General features: G+C 44.2%; 1 protein-coding gene across 1 annotated transcript in view; it reads left to right on the top strand.

The window, feature by feature from the left end:
• Positions 1 to 11,384, top strand: part of SCD5 (stearoyl-CoA desaturase 5) — an 82,881-nt gene that overhangs the window by 24,934 nt on the left and 46,563 nt on the right. Inside the window, exon 3 of the mRNA XM_004703402.2 lies at positions 1,648 to 1,853. Within this exon, the coding sequence (XP_004703459.1) occupies positions 1,648 to 1,853 (206 nt within the window). The remainder of the gene's footprint in view (positions 1 to 1,647; positions 1,854 to 11,384) is intronic.

An 11,384-nucleotide genomic window follows, 5' to 3' on the forward strand; every position in this document is an offset into this window, starting at 1 on the left:
TCTTCACCACATTTGCTTATGCACCCATTTGTCTTCAGTGATTGTGTTGGGAAGGTGAGCATCATGGAATGCCAATTTAATAGAACAAAGTGTTTTTGTCTTGAGGGAGTACTTGAGTGGAGGCCCAATGACCATCTGCTACCTTAATACTAAACCTATAAATATATGCACATAGATCTATTTCCCCATCATATATAAATATACTTACATATGTGCATGCCTGTATTTAGACCTCTATAAATGCCCTTTGCCTCCTAGTTCTTTCCTCTGTTTCTTTTCACCTTCCTCTTGTCCCACCATCATGCTCAGCCTTCATTTGGGTTTCAGTAATTTCTCTTGGTCACATTGCCCCTTATCAATTCCTTCCAGGGCTCTTACACACTCCTTGCCACTGATTTTGGATCACTTGCTGTTCTCTTGTCCCTGGGTTGGTCAACACCACCTCCTTTCCCCCACCTCTCCCTCTCCCATCTCCCCGGAACCATTGGTCCTGTTGTTTTCTCATCCAGCCTATCTTATCTAGATAGACCTGCAGAGATAATAATATGCACAAAAAAAACCCAAGACATTTGCTGGTGAACTTTGGGATATATTCTGAGCCTTCACCTTACTAGAAGATGTGAACCAAGTCACCACCCTCTGTTGCCTTGGGGGTATGCTCTGCTGATAAACAAAAAACACACTACCATGGAAGAATGGGGTATTTCAAAAGCAAGATAGACAGACAGAGAAATCCCAGTACCATCAGAAGAAGAGCCACCAGGGGGGCATGTTCAAGATCTTTGGCTAAAGTGGCGCAGGCTGAGACATGCGGTATCGTGGCTGTGGCACGGAGACCATGGAACAGAGTAGAGGAGCAGCGCTGTGTCTGTGAGACTGTGAGGCAGAGCAGTGGCTGCTTCCTGCCCATGGACGCAGCAGCCAAGGGCACGATGAGGCCGCGAGGCTGAGGACTGAAGAGAGACGTGGGTACCCGCTGAGTGGAGGTGCTGCTGTGGACCAAAGACTGTATACCGACTGTTTACTGATCCTGACTTTCAGTGTCTTGCTAGCTTCACTAATAAGTCTCCGTTGTTGTTAGTTTTGTCTGTGAGTTACATGTGGCCATTGCAATGAATTCTAAAGCCCAGCAGAAAAATAGTGTGTTGTGGGACGAACAGTTTATGTCAGAATAGGTAAATAAAGATGGAGAGTGGCAACATATCTGACCACCTTGGTTGGGTTATAACTTGAGGCCAGTTGGCCCTGGTTCACCAATTTCAGGCACGTTCCTGAGGGTGAGACTGCCCCTCCCTCAGCTGGCTATGAGAGTCATAGTATTTAGTTTCAAACATACTCTGTCTTGGGGCAAAGCCTTTTACATTGCTTGTTAATGGAATAAACTCAATGGAGGCTGAATTTATATTAGACTCTATATGGAGTTGGGACCCCCACTGTAAACTGTAGACTTCCACATACCAGGTGCTTAGAATTTAAGCACTAATGCATCCCCTCCTCTGCTCATAGATTTTTATTAAAATCCTTTTGATCACACTTTGGTTGGTGTGCTTTCTTCTGCATGAACTGGTTTCTTTAGATGGCTGTTTATTTTAGAACAAAGGCACCAGAGTTTTTGTATATTCACTCCAGCTTCCCTTCTCTCTGCAGAATGACATCTTTGAATGGTGCAGGGACCACCGAGTCCACCACAAGTACTCCGAGACAGATGCTGACCCTCATAATGCCCGCAGGGGCTTCTTCTTCTCCCACATCGGGTGGCTGTTTGTTCGAAAGCATCGAGATGTCATAGAGAAGGGGAGGAAGCTTGATGTCACTGACCTGCTTGCTGATCCTGTGGTCCAGTTCCAGAGAAAGTAAGTGAATGATTGCCATGGAGATTGCCCTCAGGGGAAAGGATGAAAAACCATGCAGTACAATTGGGTACAATAATGTCCCCAAGTGGTTTTTCTCAACACATCCTATTAGTTGGGTTATATTTTTCAGGTTTATATCTGTTTTTTAATTTCCTTTTCCCAATTTTCTCTATTCATACATTTTTTTTTAAATTTTGATTTGCAATGGATTTCCTTTAAGCCTACTGCCATTTCTTTCAGGCTAATCTGCATGACTAATTTCAAGGCTGGAGTTCTGCCCATGGCTTCAAATCAGTTCATTTTAGTTGGACCTCCTGCTGAGAATTTGATAATACTGAATCAGAATTTGCAGTTTAACAAAATACCCAAGAGAGTCATATGTATGTGTGCAGCTCGTCAGGTGAATTTTCTCTATAGGTGCCTAAGACTTACCAGTGCAGAGCATGTACACTGGTACAGATAGAGCTCGAGACACGGGGATCCAGACAGATAGACCCCTCAGGACCAATAATGAGAGTAGCGATCCTAGGAGGGTAGGGAGAAGGGGGGGAGGGGGGGAGCCGATCACAATGATTAACATGTAACCTCCCCCAGGGGGATGAACAATAGAAGGCTGGGGAAAGAAAGACAGCGGTCAGTATAAGACATGAAAAAAAAATTGATAAATTATTAAGGGGTCATGAGGGAGGGAGGACTGGGAGGAAGGGGCAAATGAGTAGCTGATAGGAAGGGCTCAAGTAGAAAGAAAATGATATGAAAATGATGACGGCAACATATGTACAAATGTGCTGGACACAATGGATCTATGTATGGATTATGATGAGTTGTAAGAACCCCCAATAAAATTATTTTTTTTAAATCACCTGGGGCTCTCGTCAAACTGTGGACTCTGATTCAGTGTATCTGGGGTAGAAATGCAAATTCTCAGAAAGTTGCACAAATGAACCCCTTCCAAGTCCTGGCTCTGTCCCTTCTCTCCGGCCCTCTGCTGCCACCATCCCCACTGCCACCCTTCACGGTTCCTGGGCGTGGGGATGAGGAGACCTGTTTTATTTCTGTGAGACACGCGACTCCAGCAGCTCTGGACGCCCTGCTGCTCGTTTTCTCCTGAAGGTCTTTGGTCGTGAAGCCCCCCCCACCCTCCCCCACTACCAGGAATGCTACACCAGGAGGGGGTTCTCCATAAAGAAAACGAGGTCACAACACGAGAACCTCAACGTGTGTGTCCTTGTGGTGCCTGCTGACCATATTCCATCTGTTGGCATTGGCAGGGGGAGTCGACTTTCAGCAAGTACGTGAAGAAAGGTCCTCTAGGGTTGTGCTACCAAGTTCGGAGCAGCCGCTGCTCACCTCTGAACTTGGAAGCTGCGTGAACACTATCTCTGTGGGTCTGGGTCTGCAAAGTTGGCCACGGTCCTTATTACTGTCCTCGGTTGCTCTTATTTTGATTCGGGCTCACAGTGAGCCCATGTGCTACAGAGTAGGAGGTCTTCTATCATTGTTATCTTTTTATTAAAAATCATTTTATTGGGGGTTCTTATCACCATCCATCCATCCATCCATTGTGTCAGCACATTTGTACATATGTTGCCATCATCATCATCTTCTAAACATTTTCTTTCCACTTGAGCACGTGGTATCAGTGCCTCATTTTTCTCCCTCCTTCATGAACCCTTTATAATTTATAAATTATTATTATTTTTTCATGTCTCACACTGACTGATGTTTCCCTTCATCCACTTTTCTGTTGTCCGTCCCCTTGGGAGGGGGTTATATGTAGATCCTTGTGATCCTTTTGTCCCTGTATCTTCCCCCACCTTCCTCCACCACCCCCTTGGTATCTCTATTCTCATTATTGGTCCCAAGGGGGTCCATCTGTCCTGGATTCCCTGGAAGCAAATTACCAGGCCTTTTATTCTGCTGCACTGCTGGGTGGGTTTGAACTATCAACCTTTGGGTTAGTAGTTAAGCAAAAACTGCATTACCCAAGGCCCTGGGCCCCGATGGCATTTATAAATGGACCTATTTCCCTAAAGCAATGGCTCTATGGGCAAAAGGGACAAGGTATGACTTCCACACTGGTTAGAGACATAGGACAATAAATATGTGAACACATGGTTATTTTTGTGATCCGTGTGACTCCAGCGGCTCCGGACCCTTCCAGTTCTGCTCTTTTCCGCCTGGAATTCTTCGGTAGTGAATACCCATCTCCCACCTTTGTAGGAACCTGTGATTTGTTTTTTTTAATGTATGGAAAATGTCAGTAGCTGCTATGTGTATGACTCAGGCAGTTGCTAATCTGGAGGATTCCATGTGTTCCCATCCACTGCCCCCTGCGGCCTTCCCCTGCTGCTCAGTGGAGCTCTTTCTGACAGCCACAGCCAGGAGCCACAGCCAAAAAGTCTCACAAAACAGGATGTCTTAAATGAGCAATTGGATCATCTCTGGATTTCAATTTTTCTTTTTACTTTGAGAATAAAGTTTTAAATCTCATCAAGTATTGAGCAAAGTAGAAATAGAGAAAAACCATCTACAGTCCTAACACATAAATCAGGCCACTATTAACGTCTTATGGTGCTTCCTTCTATTTTAAGCCCACCTTTGATGGGTTTTTTTTTGTCATGCTAGCCATGTGCCTATGTGATTGTATGCCCCATATTTTAACTGCAGATTCGGTGTAGGTACCATTGTCAAGGGCTGCTTAATAACTCATTATTTGATAGTGTTGTCATTTATTTAAACCATCTCTTGGTTGGTAGATGTGTATGCCACTTCCAATTAGGGGATATAAATGATTCTGATGTACCATTAGTAACGCTTTGGGATAATCAAGCCTTATATTAGTCTGAAGAGCTCAGATGAACAGGCACAGGATTTTCTATTTTATTAATGAGAACGGAGGAGGGTAGAATAGTCTGGGTTCCTCCAACCATAAAAACGGAAGGTTTATTTATTTCTTTTTGTCTTTCTCCTCCTCCCAAAAGTGTAGTACAAGCTGATTCACTGGCTGTGTATTTTGGGTACTATTTGTCCATGCAGGCAGCAGAACACCGGGACTATTTCAGTGAGTTCCCGGAATAGTCGTCCAAGAATAACATTCATCCCAGTCCCGCGACCGTCAGGGGCTGAGCCTGTCAGAAACCATCTACTCGTCATCTCACAGATGTTACTGAACGCCCGCTAGGAATCGGTGTGAAGGATATGGCCAAAGAAACTGGTCCCTGCCTCCTTAGAACTCAGACTCCCTGGAAACGCACATCGTAATGTAAATTGCACCCTAATGGGAGGCATGCTCTAGCAGGGCACAGTGGAGGGTCTCCTGGCCACATGGCAGGGAGGTGAGGAGGTGAGGAAAAACACTTTAAAAATTATTGTAAAAATACATATAACACATTTGCCCAATCAACACTTCCACCTTCACAGCCTAGGGCTATCAGTGACATTGATGACGTACAGTCCTCACCACCATCAGGGACAAATGGGAGGAAAGAGCTTTGGGCAGGAACTAGATCCTGCATTCAGACCTGAAGCCAAAGGAAGGTCAAGGGGAGAAGATTTAATACGCCTGTCATTTCCGAGAACACTGCAGAACCATTGCATTTTACAGAGAAAAGGTACCTTCTTGGCCCGTGTAAGCCAGGCCCTCGGTGAGGACGTGAATCAAGAGCCTGAGTATTCAAAGTTGGGCTTAGAAGCTCTCAGGACTCAGATTATTTCCCAATGCTTGCTCAGTGATCTATTATTAAATCAAATGGGCTATGGCATTTCCCTATGTGCGAACGAGCTCTTAGATCCTTTGGTATTTATCCAGCTTCAAGAACACAGAAATCCAGCACCTAAAGTAAGGGTTAGAACCACTGAACCGAATAAAGGAAGCTTCCAAAATACACAAAGATAGAACAGTGCTTTGGGTGTTTTCATGTTCACAGAGCTGGTTTTGCCAGTCCTGCCAGTCGGGTGGTGAGGAGACCAGTCACTTGCACGAATGGAAGTCTTTGCATTGGGCTTCCAGCTGGAAGCAGCTGGTTCATTGTCACAGTCATCGGCACCCCAGGGTGCAGTCCTTGCTACACTGCGTCCAGTGGCTTCCCGAGGAACACAGAGAGGTGCCCAGAGTGTTTGGGGCCCAGTGACATCTCAGCGTTCTCCTGGGCTGAATTCCCACCTGCTCACAGACGGGATACTCAGGGAGGGCTGCTACCAAGGCTCCCGTTCATGTCAGCACGGAGCTGCTCAAAACAAAGTGTCTAAACCTGTCTCTCTGACCAGCACGTGGTTGACCAACAGTGTCTTCTCTCAGCCTAAGCTTCCAAAACACACGAAGACAGAGCAGCGGTTTGGGTATTTTCCTTAGGGTGCCTATTTGCCAAAAGGATCACAGGTGTGCTAAAGGGGTGTGTGTGTAATTTTGAGGCCAGGTTTAATACCAATTTTTTAAAAAATTATTAAAATAGCATTTTATTGGGGGCTCTAACAGCTCTTATAACAATGCATACATCTATTGTATCAAGCATATTTGTACATATGTTGCCATCAATATTTTCTAAACATTATTTTCTATTTGAGCCCTTGGTATCAGCTCCTCCATTTTCTCTCCCTCCCCATCCTCCCATCTTCATGACCCCTTGATAGGTTATGAATTATTATTATTTTCATATCTTACACCGACTGCTGTCTCCCTTCCCCCATGGTTTCTGTTGTTCATCCCCCCCGGGGTGTATGTGGTTATGTGTCCCATCTGTAGACAATGGGACGTTCCCTCGGAGACGGGTCACAAGGAAAGGATGAGTCAACTAGGGCGCAGTAGAGCACCGATGAAACACACAGTATTCCTCTGGTTCCATGAGGCTTCCTCACGCCCCACTATCATGACCCCAGTGCTGCCTTTCACTGAGGGCCAGACTGGAACTTGTGCACAGGTATAGATAAGAGCTCATGACACATGGAATCCAGGAACAGGAATGGGAGTTGCAATACTAGGAGAGTCGAGCAAAGGTGGGGAGAGGAGGGAGGAAGGGGGAACCGATCGCAATACCAAGCTTTTAACAAAATTCAAGTGGACATCTTCGCAACTGATTGCAGCCTGACAACAAGTTTATGGGAATGCATCCCCATAAACATATTAAACAACAGTTTTGGCAACATATCAAACAACAGTTTTGAGATGCATCAAGCATTTTAAGGGAGGTAGGGCAGACCTCAAAGATGAATCCAAAGAAGAGAGCAACTCAGAAGAGGGTAGTGGCTGTCTATGAGATTTCAAAGGGATAACTCGATGCATTTTCTGAAAGAGCACAGGCCGATCATTGGGTGAGGGGTTGAGCTTATTAGGAAGAAAGTTTAAGAACTTTGCAAATTGCGTTGGTGAGAAAATGGCCAAGGAAGTTGTGCCAAGGGATTTTATCTACAATGCACCACCTCATTCTTCGAGGGTAGCCAGGGGTAGCGATGAAAACGTCACTGGGATGCCGCAGCCCCTCCAGGCCTGAGCTTGTTCCTTCAGACTTGTTTTTATTTCCGAAACTCAAAGACTACGTAAACAGAAGAGAGTTTGAAGACACTGACGTGTATGTTTTGAGGTGGTATCAATGGAAGAGTGCAGCATTCTTCAGTGAAAGGTCAGAGAGATGGAAACACCACTTTCAGAAGTATATAGATTTATTTGGGCGGCGGGGATTGAGAAATGATAGCGTCACATTTTGATATTTTGGTGTAATAAGGATGTGTGTAATTTTTACTTACCCTCATATGTGGCTTTCTGGGGGCAGCATTCTGGGGACTGAGCTAGGGTTGGGGATAAAATGGAGTGGGTCATAAGGCAAGGCAGGAGCCCCTGTCTGTGCCTGTACTCGTAGCCTGAGCCCTGCACATGTTAGGGGTGTGCTAGAAGTGAACCAAGCCCCTCCCAAGGTTGATAGTGGGTCTATTGATTAGGAATTAGTTTCATTAAGAAGGACATTTATTTCTCTCCTGTATGGAAGAGTTCTGGAGGTGGGCAGTTCAGGGCGGATGTATTGAAACCACAGTCAGTAGAGAACCAGGATCATTTTATCTTCCTGTTCCACCATCCGTCGTGTGTGACTTTGAATCTCAGTGTTATCTCATGGTCCACATTGACCACTGGGAAGCCAACCAGAAGGGAAGTGGGAGAGGAAAAGGGGACAGACTACTTCCTTGATGGAGACTTCCCAGATGACTTACACAACCTATTTCCATCCTTCTCATTGGCTACATGGGCCTCAAAGGAAGCTGGGAAATGTAGTCTTTTGGTTAACACACTTCCTCAGTTTGAAGGAAGAAAGGGTGAGTAAATAAGACAATTAGCAGTTTCTACCGTGGAGTACCAAGGTGTGGTGCAAGACACACTTAGCTGCTAAGGTTGAGTACACTCAGAGGCAGCGCAGAAGAAAGGCCTGGTGATCTACATCCTGAAAAAAAAATCAGTTACTGGAAACCCAATGGAGTGGAGTTCTGCTCTACCATACAGGATGTCTCCTGGGTCAGAATGGACTCCATTGTGATTTTTAGAAAATCTCTGTGATAGTTACTTAACTTTGCCACAAGCAGGTTGATTTGTCATCACACACGATTCAGACTTTTAACATTTGTGTGTGTGTGTCAAACAAGTGTTAGCCTTTGTTTCCATATATCCCCAAACCTCACTATCCTAGAGTTGATTGCAACTTATAGCGACCCTATATAGGGTTTCCAAGAATGTAAATCTTTATCAGAGCATCCTCTTCCCACCAAGTGGCTGGTGGGTTTGAACCACTGACCTTGTGGTTCAGCACTTAACTGACAGCACCACTGGTCTTCTTCTGATCCATGTTGCAAGCAAGCAGTAAATGGGCTCTCATGTCATTTTTCTGAGATGGCAGAATGAGGATAAACTCTAGAGTCTTGTTCCCTAGTGCTCTGCTTGTCCCGTTGATTCCCATTTTAGGAAAGAAATTCCTTTGAAAGTTAAATGCAGACACTGTCATGTGTATTTTTGAAGTAACCAGGGAGGATGTTGGTCTAGTCCAAACAAGGTCCTTGATTTATCACCATGGTGATAGGATAAACTAAGTGTAGATGAATAGTGAAATCATTCAAAAGAGTGAGGAACTTCTGTGTTGCAACTCTGGGAAGAGATGAAAATGCTTGCATCTAGTCTGGCTAGCCAGAGGATGTACACTGGTACAGATAGGAACTGAAAATACAGGGAATCCAGGGCAGATGAGCCCTACAGGACCAGTGGGGTGAGTGGCGAAACAGGGAGGGTAGAGGGAGAGTGGGTAGGAAAGAGGGAACTGGTTACAAGGAACTATATGTGACCTCCTCCCTGGGGGACGGACAACAGAAAAGTGGGTGAAGGGAGATGTCGGACAGGGCAAGATATGACAAAATAACAATTTATAAACTATCAAGGGCTTATGAGGGAGGGGGGAGCGGGGAGGGAGGGGGAAAATGAGGACCTAATGCCGGGGGTTTAAGTGGAGAGAAAATGTTTTGAGAATGATGAGGGCAATGAATGTAAAAATGTGCTTTACACAATTGATGTGTGTATGGATTGTGATAAGAGTTGTATGAGCCCCTAATAAAATGATTTTTTTAAAAGTCCACTGTATTTGTATTCTGCCAGAAAAAAGAAAAAAAAAAGAAAATGCTTGCATCTAACTCTTCCAGGAAGAAAGACACTTGAATGGTAACATCTTCCTGAGGCTTCAACTTGCCCAGAGTGGGTTATCATTAGTCTTCTTTTTTTCTCTCAAAAATGAGTATCACATTTCTCTGTGATGTCTTCCTAATTTTGATTTTGTGTCAGTCATATCTGTCTAAACTCTGAATATATATAACATATAGCTAAGGCCGAGTAGTCTGAAAAGTCTGTAATTGTCTGGAAGTTTACCTCTTCATCTCTCTACCCCACCAGCTTCATCTTCCACTCTGTGTTTCTCTGTGCGGTAAATTGAAGGAGCCCTGGTGGCATAGTGTTTGCGTGTTGGGCTGCTAACAGCTGCAAGTTCAAAATCACAATTTCCCCTGCAGGAGAAAGATCGGGCTTTCTAATCTCATGAAGAATGACAGTCCCCATACGAATCCCCGGGCCCTCTTCTCTGACTCATGACGCTGCAGGTCCGTTCCATAATCACAGACACTGCCAGGTCTGCCCTTGCTTCCTGCGGGCAGCCACCGCAAGTGTTACAAATGAAGTTGGTGTTTATTTGAGGTTAAAAAAAAGAATTACAGTCCAGGCCTTTCTACTCCAAAGAAGAGTTACAGTCTAGGAAGCTCACTGGGGCAGTCCTACCCTGCCCTGTCGTGTCTCCATGAGTCAGCATTACTTGATGGCAGTGAGTTGAGTTTGATGAGTCCATCTCCATGGACAAAAATCTATTGCATTTAAAAATTAAAATAATTCCTAGAATTTTGTTGTTGCTTTAGGACCACACAGCAGAATATATATCAATTCCATTTCTACATGTACAATTCAATGTACAATGACATTGATTACATTATTTAATTTCTTCAAGCATTTTCTCCCTCCTGTCCCAAGTTAAGCTTCCTCCATTAGCATAAGCTCATTGCCCCCTAAGTTTCCTATCTAAACTTTCAAATTAATGCTGCCAACCGATCCCATATAGGTCATTCTTAAAAGAGCACAGTGCTCAAGGCACTCTTTACTAGTTAGGCTAAACTTGAGTTTGATTTGCGTTAAGAAGACTCCATTTCCACACTCATCTGTCTGTCAGCCTGCAATTGTGTGGTGGCTGATATGTTGCTGGAATGCTGGAGGCGACGTCACTGGTCCTGAAGGAAACAGAGAGGTCACTCGTGGTGCACAGGTTTCAGCAGGGTTTTCAGAATAAGACCTACTAGGAAGGAGACCCTGCAAATCTGTTTCTGTAAAACCTGCCCAGTGAAAGCCTGGTGAATGTCAACAGAACGTTGTCTGATGCGGCACCAGAAGATGCGCTCTTCAGTTTGGAAGGCACTCAACCTCTGACTGGGGAAGAGCTCTCCCTCAAAGTCGAGTCAACCTTAATGATGTATACGGAGTAACATTTTCTGGACCTTCACTTCTTGATGTTGTACAAGTCAAAATGAAGAGAAAAGGCTATAAAATGCATTGGTAATTGAAACATTGAAACATAGAATGCATGAAATGTGAATCTTGGGGAATTAGAAATTGTCAAAAATTAAATGGAACACTTGAAGATCTATATCCTAGGTATTAATGAGCTGTCATGGCCTAGTATCGACCTTTCTTAAATGACAAATATGGTTTACTATCCTGGGAATGACAAACTGAAGAGGAATTGTGGAGCATTTATCATCAAAAAGAACAATATAGTATTATATACACTTACTTCAACATTAGGCACTGATCACTAATGCTAATGATGAAGAAATTGATGATTTTTCTTTTTTTTAAAAAAACATTTTATTAGGGGCTCGTGCAACTGTTATCGCAATCCATACACACATCAATTGTGTAAAGTGCATTTGTACATCATTCTCAAAACATTTTCTCTCTACTTAAACCCC

This window comes from Echinops telfairi, unplaced genomic scaffold (genome assembly GCF_000313985.2).
Source record: "Echinops telfairi isolate 266 unplaced genomic scaffold, ASM31398v2 ScPeMD7_7468;HRSCAF=8506_0, whole genome shotgun sequence".
NCBI lineage: Eukaryota > Metazoa > Chordata > Mammalia > Afrosoricida > Tenrecidae > Echinops > Echinops telfairi.